At 46.5% G+C, this 18,050-nt stretch overlaps 2 protein-coding genes across 2 annotated transcripts in view; one reads left to right on the top strand and one right to left on the bottom strand.

Moving 5' to 3' along the window:
- The window catches only part of LOC135809084 (inverted formin-2-like), a 43,809-nt gene extending 30,413 nt beyond the window's left edge, over positions 1-13,396 (top strand). The window contains exons 12-16 of the mRNA XM_065322346.1: positions 2,808-2,918; positions 4,318-4,391; positions 7,318-7,438; positions 9,217-9,381; positions 11,676-13,396. Coding sequence (XP_065178418.1) covers positions 2,808-2,918; positions 4,318-4,391; positions 7,318-7,438; positions 9,217-9,381; positions 11,676-12,956 — 1,752 coding nt within the window. The 3' untranslated portion in view covers positions 12,957-13,396. The remainder of the gene's footprint in view (positions 1-2,807; positions 2,919-4,317; positions 4,392-7,317; positions 7,439-9,216; positions 9,382-11,675) is intronic.
- Positions 13,397-14,676: 1,280 nt separating this feature from the next.
- On the bottom strand, positions 14,677-16,785 carry LOC135809085 (MAP kinase-activated protein kinase 2-like). Its single transcript, XM_065322347.1, has one exon. It carries the CDS (start codon positions 16,635-16,637, stop codon positions 15,099-15,101), a length of 1,539 nt encoding a protein of 512 aa, XP_065178419.1. The 5' UTR covers positions 16,638-16,785; the 3' UTR covers positions 14,677-15,098.
- Between the last annotated feature and the right edge of the window lie 1,265 nt (positions 16,786-18,050).

The raw sequence follows: 18,050 nt of genomic DNA, 5'->3' as shown, positions 1-18,050 counted from the left end.
ACTTCCCCCTATATATATATATATATGTGTGTGTGTGTGTGCGCGTATGCGCTCTCCCATATATTCTATGGACGCATGCATGAACATACGCCGGGCTCATTCTCCCGCTGGCCAGGACGAATACAGGCACTCGCCGACCGTTCTTCCGTGGACCTGCGCTGTAGAACACTCTGCCAGCCAGTGTACGTTCCTGCAAAGCCGTGGCCGATTTCGCAGCAGCCGTGTACCCGTACACTCTCAGGCCATAAACGTTTTTTAAAGAAGAGAAACAGTGACATGCACCCCCCCCCCCCCCACACACACACACACACACGGACAGTATGTGTAGGCATAAAACGAACGGTCTTTTCCTGTTAGCTCTGTTTGTCCAATACATGAGATAAACCGTCTTTCTTGTTGTTTTTCCTTCTCCATGTAGCTGCTTCCAGCATGGTAAACGACAGTACCATGGCCTTTTTAGATTTTCATTGTACCTATTTGTAGTACCTCCCATGATCAGTATTTTCCACTTGAAATAATATCCACCCCAATGCCTCATTCTTAGCATTCTTTTATTCGCTTCCATGTAATTGGGCTTATTGCCCGTTTGGTATTGCGAATTCAAATAAAAAAACAACAACAACATAACATATGAACAGATAGACATACATACACATGTGCGCATGCACATATGCACACGACACACACACATGCATATACACATACACACATACACACATACACACACACACACACACACACACACACACACACACACACACACACACACACACACACACACACACACACACACACACATACACATACACGCACAGACTACTACTACTAGTACTACACACAAACCATCTACCATGTACCATGTATACGCCCGTCGCAAGAGAAGCACGCAAATCTGCAAATGCACTGGATGTCCACCCACAGATTTCTCTTATAGCAACGATAGCGAACAAGATCTGAATGAGACAGGCGAAGCCATGTGAATCGACCACCAATGCACACCTGGTCTACACCACACGGAGTACATCGGCATAAAACGGCCAAGACCTATGCACACACACACACACACACACACACACACACACACACACACACACACACACACTACTACTACTACTACTATGTACAGCTACCCTATCGGGCCACGCCGCTCCCAGAAGCGGGAGACAACGACAAGAAGAGAGAAGAGAAGAGAGAGAAATCGCAAAGTCAACAATATTTGGCATGGCGTTGCAAGTCCTGTGGCCTTGAGAACCGTCTTTCGCAATGCTCGCATTCATGACGGCAGTTGTTCCTGGCTGCACGTGACATCCGTTTCGCACGGTCACAGTGATGACGGCTCAAACCAGAACGAGAGCGGAAAGAGCGGCGACAAACATCACATCGCAAAGAGTCAGATTCATGGCGAATGGATACAGTGGGGACATCCGTGGACACAGGACAGCGATGCACAGCCAGTCCTCCAGCGCTCCTCAACCACCGCATGCACCGCAACCTCAACACACACACACACACACACACACACACACACACACACACACACACACACACACACACACTTTCCGTCCTTTGTCCACTGCCGCAACCTGCTAAGAGTGCCCAAATGGGACGATTTGGAGAGGGTGCTAGCTTCAGGATGTGGCATGAATTATTGCTGTTCAGGCACAGTGACACTGGGGTGCCGAAGAACACCCAAGCGGGAAAGTCACCAAAATTTGATAATGTGCCAGGCTGGATGCAAAGATTACAGTTTTTTTTTACGAGAAACCACGAACCTCGAGAACAGAATGCTGCATGATAGAGGTGGCTGCAGTCGCAACTGTGGTGGTGAAACTGGAGCATCTCCGCCGAACCGAGGTCTCGGCTTCAGTGACACTTCAGTGCACCAAAAACTGGGGAGGAGTAGACGCAGGGGGTCGGGGAAGAGGGGGGGGGGTACATTGTACAGAGGGTGAAAAATGGAAAGATGATACATGTGATAGAGCAAAAGAGGGAGCCAGGGTGCAAACAGAGAGGGTGTCCAGGGAGGGTTCAGAGGGCATCTGTGGCTGAGTGCCAGTCTCGACTGCGGAGAGACTTGTAGGCGTCTTCCTTGAATGCCTGCCTTCCCTTCTGGGTAGGAAGGTTGCATAGCAGAGCAGATGGGAGACGATTCCAGTCTTGGATCGCGGCGTGGGGGGGGGGGGGTCATGTAACGCAGTGTACGTGTTCTATGTGGATTTACTAGCCCAGAACAAGACCAAATGCAGGAAATTTTGATATTAAGCCACTGGCCTGAAGCACATCTCCCCCCCCCCCCCCCCCCGCCGATCTTTGGCGCCCGATGTTACTGTATAGAAGATTTTGGAAAGAAAGAGGACACTTTGCTTCAACCGCTTTGGACATTTTAGGTCTTTAAAAAAGGACAGAACTCGCCATTGCCATTTGAACCGCTCCCGCTTGGTTTGCATGTTCAAATCATCTTTGGGTGAAATGCTTAGTTGTGAGACGTACATGTACGAGCAAGCAAATGCCACCTTGAGCTTGTCTAGACGATGAATTACATTTTCCTTTTAAATAAACATCCACACTGGAATCGTGTACTCTGTTGTTGGCCAAACGTAAGAGCAGTTGTATACACTAGAGACGTGCAGTGTGTAGGATGCAATCGCCTTTCCATGGGGCATGACAAAACCACTTGACCAGCGAACTGTTATGCAAGCCCACATCGCCTGCTAGTCCCGTGTTGTAATGGTTCTGGTGCTGCTATTAAAGAGGCATTCTAACTTCTGTGTTTCTGTACTATCATAATGTTGTGTACGCAATATCAGCGTGGATTTTCAGGGGGTGCTTCCGGATTTCGGTTAGCTTCACTCCTGAAGATGGATGACACGCGGACGGGAAACACGGATAGGACAACACTGATGAACTACTTGTTGATCGTAAGTGGCATGTGCAACTGCAACATATCAGTGGCATGTGCAACTGCAACATACCGTAATAAAATCCATGGTCAGTGCTGCTCCAGCCTTTGGCGTATTTCTCAAAGGAATGAAATCCAGGCACCGGCCCGGTTGTCGAGGTCATTTCCTATCGAACGTTTTGGCAATTGATGCATGTTAGACTGCTGATGAAGTTGATGAGGTCACATGTACCCAGCACATCCTAAACAAGTATAAGAGGTTGTGGTATGACCACGGACCAATCAAATACTGCTTCCCAGCGGTGCTGAACTCTAGTACCAGTTCTTGAAAGTTCCCTGGCCAGTAGAGTGTTGTTGGGTTTTTTTCTGTGGCCATTTGCTAGATCTGTGCATGATGCCATGTGTTGTGTTTCAAGTGTCACCCTCTGTGTTTCAAGTGTCATAATTTTATTATTATCAAGTGTCATAATTTTATTATTATCAAGTGTCATAATTTTATTATTATCAAGTGTCATAATTTTATTGTACCCGCCATACTCTGCCTGTAGTTAGTGTAGGGAATGTTCTTAGTGCTCTAATGTTTATGCTGTGCTGTGCGGTGCCGTGCCGTGCTGTGCTGTGCGTTGCCGTGCCGTGCCGTGCCGTGCGGTTCTGTGCTGTACTGGTATTAAGCCTTCACTGAAGGTTGCAGCACTTACCCACATTTGGGGCCAACCCCAGCAATTTTTAGAAAATTTCAAATTTCTTTTGGTTCAGGATTAGGCATGCGCATGCCACAAGCAGATGTGTGCGCACATTCAAGGAGTGGAAAGGTTGCGACTGACATGCTGTCATTTCTCTACTTGTCTCGGGTATAAGTTTATTGACATGTACGTGTTCCTCTTTGTACTTAAAGGGGTAAGTTCACCCTAAAATGACAACTTCACAACTCCTAGCGAAAAATGCACTGAGTCCACTGGTGAAGGTCCCAGGTTGATCGGAGCAGCCATTCCTGAGTTATACCAGCTAATCGGATGTTTTCAATCTTCGGTATGGGACATATGATGGCATCCTACCGGTATCCCGACTGGTAAAACACTCTGGCAGGAAGTTCGCTGTTGTACAGAAACAAGAAATTGGTTTTTCCCCTGTCTATTGCTATACAAAGTCTATCTCTATGACATCATAAACCCAGCCTAGTCTGGGTAAGTTAATGACGTCGTCATGGTATCACCAAATTTGGTGAAAACTTCAAGCTGGTACATGTATAACTCGGGAACGGCTGCTCCGATCAACCTGGGAACTTCACCATCGGAATCACTGCATTTATTCCGCTACAAGTTGCGAAGTTTTCATTTTAGGGTGAACCTGCCCCTTTAAAAGACATGGGATTATCTTGAATGACTGTATTTTGCTTGGCCTTGATTGTATTCCTTCAGGCTATCGAAGAGCACCATAGTGACCTTCTTTCACTGCCTATTGAACTGCTGTCCATTCTCAAGAAGGCGTCCAAGTGAGTCAGCATGTGTGCAGTGCTTCTTGCCTCTCCCTATTCCTTACTGGGATGACATCAGGACATGCATCAGGATATGCATACCAATAATATGTGTATGTGTGTTTATTATTATTGTGACTGGATGGTAGCAAGAGTACATAACCCCCCAAAGAGTGTGCAACTCGACTATGGGTGCTGTCTCTTGACATCTTTTTTGTGATGCAATGCACTCTGTAGGATTATTATTATTATTATTATTATTATTATTATTATTATTATTATTATTATTCCACAATCACGATGACATAGTGCCAATAAGCATGTGATGCGGGCGATTTTAACCAGCCATGGTGGGGAAAACTGAGAAAAAGAAGGAGAAAAAAAGAGAAAAGAAAACAATACAAAGGAGTACTAAAGGAACCTGGAGAGAGCAGTATGAAGATTAGGCTAGCAATGAAAAACAACGAATTCAATTCAATTCAACTTAGGCGCGGGCAGAATGGAACAAAATGCAGCGAAGGTGTCACGAGACTTTACCTCCTGCGGAAGCCGAGACCAATGAGAATAGGACTTGAACAGAGGGGATTTTAAAAGGATCGATGATCTGGCAAGTGGGAAATGGAGTGAACATGTAGTACGCGGGCTATTATTGAACCAGCTTAAATGCGCAAGTGCATGAGGAGGAGCAAGTTGAAGCCTAATACTGTGAATGAATTTGCATGCCGAGTGGGGAAAGCGTTCTGAGAGAGGGGAAGAGGAAGCCAAAATGTATAGCGTCTGAGAGGAGGGCAGAGGGGGCATGCGAAATATTAATCGAAGTAATTTACGGTGGGTGACTTCTATTAAACCGATGCATACGAGCGGAGGATAGACCGGAGGACCAAATGAGAGAGCAGTAATCAAACAAAGGAAGAACATAAGAGTGATAAATTTGTATTCGACAACCATGATGTAGATGGGAGATGTGAGGAGAAATGCAGCCTATCGCAGAGCAAACTCGCTTTTCAATATAGGTTACGTGCGAATCCCAGGACAAGTGTTCATCAAGAAATATACCAAGGATAGCTCAATTCTAACACTCCAAATACGGTCTCTTTGCTGCACACATCATTTTAAATGTTCACCAAATTTTCGGGCATGGCCCATATTCAGGGTGAAACAGAAAAACTAAAACTTCTTTCCACCTAAGACCGAATGCCAGTCTCTCTACACCCACTTCCGTCTGCTGAACTGTTGATTTCGTCACTCGTCTGGCCGGAATAAACTTCGGACCGAGCTCCATCACCCTCCTTGCTACTTCCGGAACTTCATTCTCCACTGATTCCTCAACAGCAACTCATTGTCTCCGCTTCTGGGCATCTACGGCTGGGGTCTGCACTACCAACGCTTCCTTGCTCCTCTTCAAATACTCCCTTCTTTCTCAATTGTCCCGTCTCATCCTCCCGGACACACTCGCTCATTCGGCTACAATGGCCTGTTGTCCATGCCGCTCGGCCAGGCAACATCCTTCTGCGGACTTCCCATTGCAGAGATGATTGTCGGTCTTCAAGGCGTTGGATGCAGGTAAACTTGTCCTTGATAACGTGATTCGGCACTATTTGCTAAAATCTGGTCTCCTGTTTGGACACAGCGGCTCCAAACAGACGCGTCGCCCTAGAGCAGCTCTGAATACATTTTGGAATAACATCATTTCGTCGACAGGCGGGTCTACTACGGATTGCCAAAAACCAGTTCATAGAATGAGAGTTCACCTCTACTCTGCCTCTAACGACGTTTCACAGTACGACATTTCACCGAAAAGCATGCCTCACCGAAAAGACAATTCACAGAAATCACATTCACAGAGAGCTTTCCACGCCGAGAGACATTTCGCAACTATCTCTTTGACCGAATGATCAGTTCGCAGAATAAAACCCTGGCACGAATAATCCAACACTGTTGGAGCTCGGAATTTTAATTTATCATGATTGCATGACGCCATGCAGGGAAATGGGAAAGCAGGATGAAACAAACCGACTCCACGTTGAACTTAAACAACGTTCAGTCACGAAATTAAAGAACACAAGGGGGTTATGTGCTCTTGCTGGGAGGGTATGGTTGTTCTAATCCACTCACTTTTCACAATGCCGAACCAAAAGTCGGAATTCGCAGATGCGCTATGCTAAAAGTCCCTATGGAAACTCTTCAACATGTGGGTGTTACCAAGAATACATAATCCCAAGAGACCCCGCATCACGTGGCAAACTCGAGACAAACGCCAGGATCACATGAAAAATGATATTGGTCCTGCTTAACCCGGGTCGTTTGGGCCAGCTCCAACGCCCCATGCCTAAATCTCAGTCTCAGGTAAACCGGTGTGCCCTTTGTTGTGTCCATGTCAATATAATGACATTGTGGTACCGGAACTGCTCGGCTTGACTACTGTATAAGTAGTGTAGAAGTACAAAATTTTGTTCACGAAATATTTCGTTAGATTACTCCACTAGCAGGCGTGTTACGTACTAAATTTCGTTTTTGGTCGAGGTCTGTCATCCCGAACGTTCAGAAAAAAACTTTAGTTTGCCCCCTAACGAATAATTATAGTGAAAGTTAATTCCAAACGAAAATTACTCACCGGTATACAGTAGTCCTTGTAGCTAGAAATGGGATTGGCGATATGAGGAAAAACGATGATTTTTGTTTTAAAATACATCGGTACTTACCAGTATACGTGTCGGTCCCTAACCAGAACAACTTTGCTGAATGTGTGTATGTGTGCATGGGGCTGTCTGTGCCTGTCTGTGCCGGTGTGTGCCTGTCTGTGCCTGTGTGTGTATATATGTGTGTATATGTGTGTATGTGTGTGTGTGTGTGTGTGTGTGTGTGTGTGTGTGTGTGTGTGTGTGTGTGTGTGTGTGTGTGTGTGTGTGTGTGTGTTTCTATGCTAATACATGTCAATGCACAGGGTTTCCCTGAGTCACATTGAGACCAGCATTGATTCCTCTGAAGCAGAGCTTGCCACCATTAGCAAGGCAATGGAGACGGCAGATAAAAGGTCAAAACGACGAACCACTACTCGCTTACGGGTAAGCGCGGTGAATGGGGTGAATGGGAAGTCCTTTGCTATTCATTGCCGTGCAAGTCTGTATATTTGTAGTGCAACAGCAGGCCGGGAGCCAGCTCCTGAGGGGTGGTACGACCCCAGGTCAGCTACAGGGCCGACCATTACCCTATGGCCAGTTCAGTCTAATGGGCGGATGGACCTCTAGCTCTATCAGGCCTGGGGCCAGCTCATGAGGGGTGATACGGCCCCAGGTCGGCTACAGGGCAGATCATTTCCCCATACCTAATTTCAGTGCCCTGGGAGGGTGCGTGCTGCATCATATCTAGTTGTTTCAGCTACGCATTCCGCTAGCAGCAAATATACAGCTAGCACAGTAATCTTCACTGGACAAGATGACCTATTTAGGAGGGAGAGACTCTAGCGAGGGCGTACAAAAATAGCCTACTAGCACTTCCACATACTGTAAATATACAAAATTTCGACGCTGCAAAATTTCGGCACTTCACGATTTTTGACATTTCGGCGTGGGGTAGAGGGCATGGTATAGTGCGACAGATGCTGTGAAAAAATTTCATCAGCGTTTTAATTTAGGCGCTTTGGGTCGGTGCCGAATATAGGCGAAATTAAATAGCTGCCAAAAATTTGTATATTTATAGTAAATCATTTTCACGCTGGACATTCTATGAACGCTGGAATTGGTAAAAACTGATACGGCCATGGCCGTACCCGCCACACCAGTGGCACCGGCCCCGCAACATTGCATTCAGCAGAATATCGATAACATTTCTAGAACACCGGCTTGCGACATGTCGATAGGGTGTGTACTCTTCAGAGTAGCATGGTGCTCTGAATTGTTTCCTTTCTCACCGCGTGGGATTTACTAATGTGCGCAGTGCACAGGATAAAGAGAACATTGTACTGATGGATACACCATGACCATACTATGCCAGGTGATGGATACACCATGACCATACTGTGCCAGGTGATGGATACACCATGACCATACTGTGCCAGGTGATGGGTACACCATGACCATACTGTGCCAGGTGATGGATACACCATGACCATACTATGCCAGGTGAATTACTGTAAAAGCCATTATTCTAACGAGCCACAAATATAACGATTTCCTAAAATTGACCGGCTAACGTGTACCAACGGTAACGATTTTCACTCATTCTCAACGCTCACTGGCAACAGTATTATGTATAGATTTCGTGTAACATCTTCTATTATAACGACAAATCGTTAGATTTAGCGCTCTGTTATATATAAGGTTTTTACAGCGGAGTGTAACTGTGTTTAGTGCGAATACCGTCCATCTCAGTCTTACCCTGGTCTAATGCCAGGATGCCAGTGCTGCGGCGGGTGTAATTCCTCAGTTAATATCTTTACCATCCAGACACACGCCATGCACACCCGGAGTACCTGCAGTTATAACACGGCCAATCACTACCTTTGGCCTGGCCTCCATTGCAACAGTCGAATACTGGACTTTAATAATCCTAAAAATACATGACATGTACTAGGTATACTCAATCTGCGGTCAGAACTGTTTCGTCCTTTGTGGACTCATCAGTGCAGCACGGAGAAAATGAGGTCGAACCTGATAGCAATGAAAAATAAAATTTCCCAAGCCGGACTTAAATTTGGCTAGGCCCGAACGCACCTTGCTAGACGGTGCTCAAACTGACAAGTCCGTGAGCTCTGCATAGCGCAAGCAGCAAAGCCACTACTCCTACGGGTTTTTTTATTCTATAAAGCGTTTCTCCGTTTTCCACTGTCTTTGTGTGCTTGCAGGACATCATAATTACCATTCCCACCATACGAGATCAACTGGATCGTATTCGTTACCTCGGTCTTGGTCTGGCTACATACCTAGGCGAGCCAACAGAAAACTTTCAACTGGAAGCAACCATAGATCTCCTAGCTAAGTTTGTAAAGCGCTTTGAAGATGCCCACGAGGTAAAGTGATAACTTCCTGCTGATACCGGTGTACTATACTGTAGCCATGTGGTGGTTTACACCCGGAGTGCACTCTGGCATGTGTAGGTGGACATGTAGGCATGTGGTGATTGTTAACATTCGGAGTGCGCTCTGGCATGTGTAAGTGGACTATACTGTAGGCATGTGGTGATTGTTAACATCCGAAGTGCACTCTGGCATGTGTAGGTGGATTCAGCCATGCTATCGGTCACATTATGACAAGGGGTTTGGCCCATTGCGAGTAGACCTGGTTGAACCACATGGATTTTGTTGAAATTTTGCTTTTTGTGCAGTTTGGGGGAATAGGTGCCACTGAAGTGCTGTTTTTTTAGATTGTAAGGCACTATTCCATGGGGGTGCCTTCTATTCCCTGTGAACTATTGTGTATGGGAAGGGGATCCATTGAGTTGGCTAAATGTGGGAAGTGGATTGGATGTGTGACACGGTCTAGTGGTGAATGAGATTCTGTGCATGCATATTATGTGCGGGTGTGTGAATCATTGGCAAATAATGAAGCCAAAGAGAGTTACCAGCGTATCAACTTGAGAAGCGAACAGGATAAGCCGGGACTTCGAAGCACAGGTGCCCGCATCAATGTGCTGGGGCTGAGGATTGGAAGGAGCAAGATTCTTGGTATGCATGAACACAAGCAGGATCCTAAACATGAACACAAGCAGGATCGTAAACATGAACGGTGGCAGAGCAGTAGGAGTAACTAGTGTGCACTGGACTACATCTGCCGTGACCAGCAAGAGATTTGAAACGGTAGTGAAGCCTGTGTTGTAGTGAAATGTGGAAGTGTCTGCTACTACTAGACTGCATACGCCTTCACTGATTACTAACGTGCACTGCATACAACTTCACAGATTACTAACATGCACTGCATACGACTTCACAGATTACTAACATGCACTGCATACGACTTCACTGATTACTAACGTGCACTGCATACGACTTCACTGATTACTAACGTGCACTGCATGCATACGACTTCACAGATTACTAATGTGCACTGCATACGACTTCACAGATTACTAACATGCACTGCATACGACTTCACTGATTACTAACGTGCACTGCATACGACTTCACAGATTACTAACGTGCACTGCATACGACTTCACAGATTACTAACATGCACTGCATACGACTTCACTGATTACTAACGTGCACTGCATACGACTTCACTGATTACTAACATGCACTGCATACGACTTCACTGATTACTAACGTGCATGCTGTCGATTTACATGCAGCACAGCGCGCAACCAAGACTTTACATTTCCGTTGTGTAAATTGGGAAAAAAAACATTTAAAAAGATCGAAAGTGAGTAGGGAGGGGTGGCACTTTTTCCGGGTGGGGAAACCAGGAATGGGCGGCACTGTGCCCCTACATCATACGGTATGTGTACCTGCACATAATACTCAGTTACATGTAGTATGGGTACATAGTCCTATACAATGGTAATAGCCACACAACCCCAACAATGTACAAGTACCGTAAAGTCGCGGATAAAAGCCGGGTTTGCATACAAGCACATCGCGGATAGAAGCCTGAAAATCAAACGGGTCAAATGCATATAAGCCTGTCGCGCGTAGAAGCCTGGCTTCTATGCAAGCGCGGATCGGGTAGGTCAAGAGTGCATGCGCTATGTACGGTGCATAGTAAAACTGCCGCCATACCGGTAGTCAGTGGTAGATCTACGCGTGTCGCGCGCAGAAGCCTGGCTTCTATGTGCATACAAGCCTGGCAAATATGTCATTGATGCATATAAGCATGGTTTGCATACAAGCCTGGTTTGCATTAAAGCCTGATGCAGAAAGCGGCTTATGTGCTTATAAGCCCGGCTTTTATCCGCGACTTTACGGTAGTACTGCATCGAAAAATGGTCCAACAAAATGAAATAAATTGGGCTCGATAGTCACCGGTACTAGGGAATTCCAACAAAGCTATGGATAAAAGAAACGATGCCGACGTAACTAGAGAATTGCTGTTATATTATTGACCCTGTTGCATGCCACTTCATGTTGCGATGTTGAGATGTTGAGATGTTGCGATGTTGAGATGTTGAGATGTTGCGATGTTGAGATGTTGAGATGTTGAGATGTTGCGATGTTGAGATGTTGAGATGTTGAGATGTTGAGATGTTGAGATGTTGAGATGTTGAGATGTTGAGATGTTGAGATGTTGAGATGTTGAGATGTTTAGATGTTGAGATGTTGAGACTGATGTATGTGTATGCAGAGTAACACCGTGTGCCTTTTTGTTGCAGGAGAATACACGGCGTAGGAAGATTGCAGAAGAACACGCAAAGCACGCGGGAAGGATGCTATCAACATCAATGGATGATACGTACATACGCTTGAACAACCTGAAAGATGAAATTGGGCGTGGCTTCAAGCTGGATCCGAGCCGCCCGGTACGGCGCAATTCCCTGAAAATGTTGGACTACCAGGAAATGCCGGGATTGGACATACCATTGGACTTTCCCGGCCTGGCATCAGCCAGCGGGGCCGCTCAAAGCCATGGTGATCTGCAGGATGAAGCTTCCATACTGGACACTAGCAACGCTAGCTTAATGGCGACTAGAAGCCAAGCAAAATCTGAAGCTAATATTACCCAGCAAGAGGAGCAAGAGCAATGGCAAGATCGTGCTGGCCTGGAATCAAGCCGCTTGAAATACCATGGCAAGCAACGCGGGTCAGGAAGACGCAAGTCTATGAGTTTAATGAATCTAATACCTTGGAGGAGGAATAGTAGCAGCGGTCAAGCAGATCAAGCAGATGACGAGCCCGCGGTGAGCCTAGCTACCCGCAGGACATCCACTATTGCATCGAGCAATCGAGCTGTTGACAGACAGCTCAGTCCCAGCCAGCCTAAGCAGGTAGCAGAGGAGAGGGATTCGACGACTGTCTATCTTGGACCTAAAGAATTGATAGCGGCCGCATATGTGTTGGAGAATCCACAGCTTAAGTCTTCAAGTGTCCCCGCACAATATTCTTTGGATAGTGATGATGAAGAGGATGCTCCTGCTGGAGCTGCTCAGGCAGCGGCAAAGGTCCCCGCAGGCTCTTCAGAAACAGCAGCAGCAGCAACTCTAGCACAAGTAGTAGCGTCGGCTGAAGGACCTCTGCCAGCTCTAGCAGAGGATGTCGAAGGTTTGGACCAACTCTCAACTTCACTCAATATCTATGCTCGTGGTACTAGTGCATCAGCAACAGCTGGCACTGCGGGGACTGGGTTTGAGCAAGCCAGTGACCAGCCACGAAAACGCAAAAGATCTTCCTCAGCTCAGAGACAGCAGCCAGCTTCTGCTCCCCAATCTATTCGATCAAAACTATCAACTGCCCTACATGCACGGCGGCGGAAGTCTACTTCCACACAACAAGAAGCCCCGGTGACTGGTCAAGAAGCTCCCACGGCTCGTCAAGAAGCCCCGGTGACCGGTGAAGAAGGCGGCGAAAAGTCTTTGGGTCCGGCTCCACAGGCGGAATATCCACCGTCCGTTCAACAAGGCGCAGGCGAAAGTAGTTCCAGGGTATCATTTGTTTGATGTCGGACATTTGGTTAAGTTGAATCAATAGAAATGGATCATGTCTAGGGCAGTATTTGATGATTATTCATAGCAGGCCTGGTTGTTTGTTTGGTGAAAATTACACTGTTTGAAAACCATCAAAAAGGTATCAAACAATTGAAATAGGTTTTACTAAACGTTCACTGTTAGTATCATTTTCCATCAAGTCCTTCATTTTCTTTACGTAAATGTTATGATTCGAACAGGCTTCAGTGTACGTTGAGCTGTGCAAGGAAGTGTAAATCCTTGCTTTACTATTTACTGGTATTGTTTGAATCCTTGCTTTGCTATTTACTGGTATTGGTATTGGTGCCCGACTGGCATACATATGCCGTGGTATGTTCCGTATCAAAGTATTTGTACTCCATGGATAATTTATTTCATAATTTCCGACTACTGCATGCATATTGGTTCTGTAACCTTGAGTATCATTGTGTGTGTGTGTGTGTGTGTGTGTGTGTGTGTGTGTGTGTGTGTGTGTGTGTGTGTGTGTGTGTGTGTGTGTCATGTGTGTGTGTGTGTGTGTGTGTGTGTGTGTGTGTGTGTCATGTGTGTGTGTGTGTGTGTGTCATGTGTGTCGTGTGTGTGTGTGCGTGTGTGTGTGTGTGTGTTTCTATTCTATTCTATTTAGACTTTATTTGAAGGGTTCTCCAAAAGTAAATGGATACTTATCGGGGGGGGGGGGTTTCCTGGAAGGGTGGATGAGACGAAAGGGAAGTGAAGAGGGACAAGGGAAAATACGTCAAGTAGTAGCAGAAACACTGTGTGCGTGTTTGCATGTGTGTGCAACCACTGTGCATGCGTACATGTATACATTGTGGTACATGCACTAGTGTGGTGGAATTACCTATGCCGACGGAACGTGTACATGTGTGGTTTACATGTGTGAGCTCTGGCCAGGCTGAGGGGGCTAGGGTAACAGGGACTGGGTTGTATTTGCAGTGCCACCAAATCCTCTACTAGTATTTTATCCGGCGGAAAGCCAACCTGAAAAAGAAGGCTTCAGATTTCGGCATTCCAGCTACACAGACATGTACATAAACATGACTGTCTGTGCATGTACATACATGTAGCCGTACGGTGGTGTCTGAAAGAATGCTGCACGGCCTTCACTCACTTCAGATCAAGTGGGGCAGCCCCAGCAACCTACTGAAGTGGTAATAATGGCAGGTGTCCTCGAGTCAAATAGACCCTAGGCCGTGTTTACTTCATGTATTGTTGTGTTAGGGAATGTGCTGGACTGTGGTACTAGACTACTACTAGCACTGATGCATAGTCGTTGCCTTCATTTTACTATGATGTATTGCGGCAACCACGCAGGCCGATACCAGTATACGTCCTGTACAACAGACAGCTAGCTGGTGACCCATGCAGTCTAAAGCTAAGTGCATTTCTGTTGCGACTGAGTTCCTTATTGACAATATTGTATTCAACTGCACCGCAGAAGTGGCCGCCCAAGAAGTGCCAATGGCCATGGATTGAACCCATCTGCACAATCATGTACATGTACTACTACAATGTCATGTTTCTCACCCCACCCCCCATGAACTGTGCTTAGCCTAGGCTGTCCCCATTTTCTTACTTTTCTGGAGAGTCCACTCAACTTATCCTTTCAAGCACACAATCAGATGGAGTGAGTTAAAAAGGAGTGCCCATCATGCAGACTCATGCAGACCAGGCACCAAGACAAACGCTTCAATAGGTTTCCTAGGCTTTACATTTCATAAGTAGTATTGTTATTCATAAAGTACCTTCAAACATGGCATTGGCTTTGGAACTTTAAAAAAATTGAATGTCCACAAATATAATAGAATAAATTAATGGTGGAGGATCATTACAGCAGTGGCAAAGGTTTGGGATGTGAAAATGGAACATAGAATACTGGAGTCAAGTCTCAGTTGCCAACGCTGTGTTGGATTCGGATAATTAATAAAATAGTATTGGCCAGTAAACGGAATATTTTTTATACTAAGTTTGACAAAATGGACAACAAGCCACTAGAAATAAGCACACAATTTGAAAGCTGAAAAGGGGTGATTAAATAAACTGGAGTGTATAATTCAAATAGTTCAGAGTTAGCACGTTCGATTCCATGAAGCTTCGTTTGGCCAGAGTTGATGATTACAGAAAGAACGCTGATCTGGTGTCATATTCCAATGATGTGCGGTACGTGCTTGATAGGCCAGAGTCATAAGCTGCATCCTCCATGCTAGCGGTGTGCTTCGCGAATGATTTAGGCGAGGTCAGTCGCAATGGCGCAATCTTCAAATCTGACGACAGTTGACCATCGGTGTGACGTTCGATGGCGTTTTCGGACAGCTCCCTGTCAATACTGCCAGGCGATGGTACAGTATCGTCATCCAGTTCCACGGATGATGACGAAGCAATACCTTCATCTGACGCTACCGAAGAGCATGGGCGTGTCATCACCTTCAAAGTTGGTGACGGCTGGTTGTCATGGCTTGACTGGGTGTCGCTAGATTCTCCATCAGTTTGTCTCACAATTGAGCGCACGCTATCACGTTTAGCCTTTCTCCGCGCAAGCATAGGGTTCTTGGTCAGGATTACCGCCATCGGTTTGATCTCGGTGCCTGTATCAATGGCAGAGTCTGCAGACCTGATGGAGCTAGTGGACTTGACTGTAGCAGCTTCACTGTCGCTTGCACTGCCAGTAGACTCGCAATCCTCCAGTATTACTGAGTGCAATGGCTGAGCAGTCGCGTGCATCGCTGCTGGCTGAGAACACACCTCATCAATCGTTGGGTTCTGACTTAGCCACTTGTGCTGCAAAGCATCGGTAACAGTCATACGCCGCTCTGTGTCGCTGGTCAGCAATGCACGGATGAAATTCTGGCACTCGCTCGAGACGTGCTTCCACTCTTTGTCTGGGAACTCATAATCGGCTTCCTGTATACGCGTACGCATACCGCGAGTCAGACCATGGCGCTTCTCTCTCTTGGATGCACTGAACGGTGGGTAGCCACTCATCATAATGTAAACCACCACGCCAATAGACCAGGCATCGCAGGACTTGTCATAGCCGTTCGTGCCAAAGATCTCCGGCGCTGCGTAGTACGGTGTGTAGCACGGTGTCTCCAGAGACTGAGAGCCCACGCAGGTCTTGGCAAAACCGAAATCAATGAGCTTGATCTTGGCCTCGTCGGTTTTGTCCGTCAATATGATATTCTCTGGTTTTACATCGCGATGTGCAATATTGAGCGAATGCAAGTGTGCAACAGCTGTCAGAATATCTCTTGTTAGCTCGATCACTCGCTTCTCCGTCAACGGTTGCTTCTTTCTGCGCAGAATTCGATCGAACAGGTCGCCGCCTTCGATACACTCCATGATCACTACCAGCTTCGGTCTCTTCTCGATCACATTGGCATAGACACTGTGAATTTTCGCCACCAGTGGGTGAGCACTCAGTAGTTGCAGTTCGATTTCGGCCCTGGACTCCGGAGTATCCGCCATAATCTTCACAGCAAATTTTTCCGATGTCAGCACAGAAACGCATTCTCTGACTTTTCCCGACATTCCTTCGCCCAGTACGCTGTTCTTCTTCACTAGAAAGTCTTTCCTGTAGTTATGTTTGTGCAACTCCATGCCTCCTATCGTGCCATTGCTCTTGGCCTTCGACATAAGTTTCTTCCAAAATGCCATCTTGGAAATCGTCTTGGCGTAGGTACTTGCAAAGCGCAAAGCGTTGGGAAACCTAGGCTGAATGGGGACAACGCGAGACCGAGTGGATCACATCTAGGCCGCAGGCGTGCAAGGACAGCTCGCTGCACAACCGGCAACGACACGAGAAATGCTAAACTGATTCATTTTGCTGCCAGCCATGTCGTTATAAATCTTCCCCTAGAACTCCGTGCCTACTGTACTCTGTAACGCTGCGGTAAATCGTGTGACCTTCGCCTGGGTCTCCGCGTGACTGTATTCCGCCTAGAATCTTCTATTGTTTTGCACGTGGGCTGAAACGATGACGTCGTGTTGCTCCACGTGGAAACAGCGACCGCGCACCGCTTCCCTGACTTGGTAGCTAGCTAGGTGCGCTAGGCCTAGCGCACTTGGCATGCATGGCCATGCTATGGCTGGCATATGCGCATGGTGCCACCGGTCCACTGACGTGACCCTCGATCGAGGGCCTCCTCTCTTCCGTCTTCTTGACATCGAGTTGGTCATTGCACCGTCTGCCTACGTAGATCTACGTACGGTTGTGTGCGTCTGGAGGCCACGTTTCCAAAATTCAATCGTGTTTCTATTTTGTAACTAGCTTCCCAGTATATATGACGTACATGTAGTCTGTTTTTCCGAGGACTCGGTTAGTCCCCATCCGGAAACATATCCACTATACATCACCTCATAAAATCTAAAATATAATTATCATATCTTTGAATAGCTTTGAGTAGGGTAGTCCGAGGGAAACATAATACACTGTAGAATGGTAGAGATGAACAGATCTCCACGATCATGTACCAGTAGATATGTACAATCATGTACTTCTCGGAATGACCCATGATCCATGATGACTGCAGGTCCCAAGCCCAGGTATTCTGGTGGCAGAAAGTTTCCAGCATGCATCCAGGTACAGTATGTGGATTGCGTGTTGACCCGATCATCGTGCACAGTTTGCTGTGTCGTGTTACAGTCGAGCACAAGTTGCTGTGTGCTGTTGTTACGTGTACATACATGTAGCTGTGATGATGAACGTGCGGAGTGGCACTGTTATACTGAATCGGCCTGCAAAAAGTTTACATTGATTGTGGAAGAACAAAATGACTGCATTGTGTGGGTGTGTTGTTGTTGAAGGCGGGATTACCTTTATTATTCATGCCCTCCTCTACTAATAATGCTAATAGTACTATGTCTACGTGGCAGCTTGACGCCAATGACGGGCACTATTATAGTATTCTATAACTTACTTTATAAGATCCCCCCCCACGGCCCACTGTTGTCTGGGCACTAGTCAAGCAGTTACAGCACCGATCTAGCATTCTGAGTTTTTTTCTCTGCGAATCCTATGCAGGCTGTACTGTCATTGGCACATTGCCCTTGGACATGACAATTGACATA

The sequence above is a fragment of the Sycon ciliatum genome, chromosome 2 (genome assembly GCF_964019385.1).
Source record: "Sycon ciliatum chromosome 2, ocSycCili1.1, whole genome shotgun sequence".
NCBI classification, from domain to species: Eukaryota; Metazoa; Porifera; class Calcarea; order Leucosolenida; family Sycettidae; genus Sycon; species Sycon ciliatum.
The sequence above is the reverse complement of the archived record's forward strand: the minus strand, read 5'-3'. Positions and strand labels throughout refer to the sequence as shown.

Coding starts and splice junctions, on each gene's coding strand:
- LOC135809085 (XM_065322347.1), bottom strand. CDS start 16,637: ATGGCATTTTGGAAGAAACTTATGTCGAAGGCCAAGAGCAATGGCACG.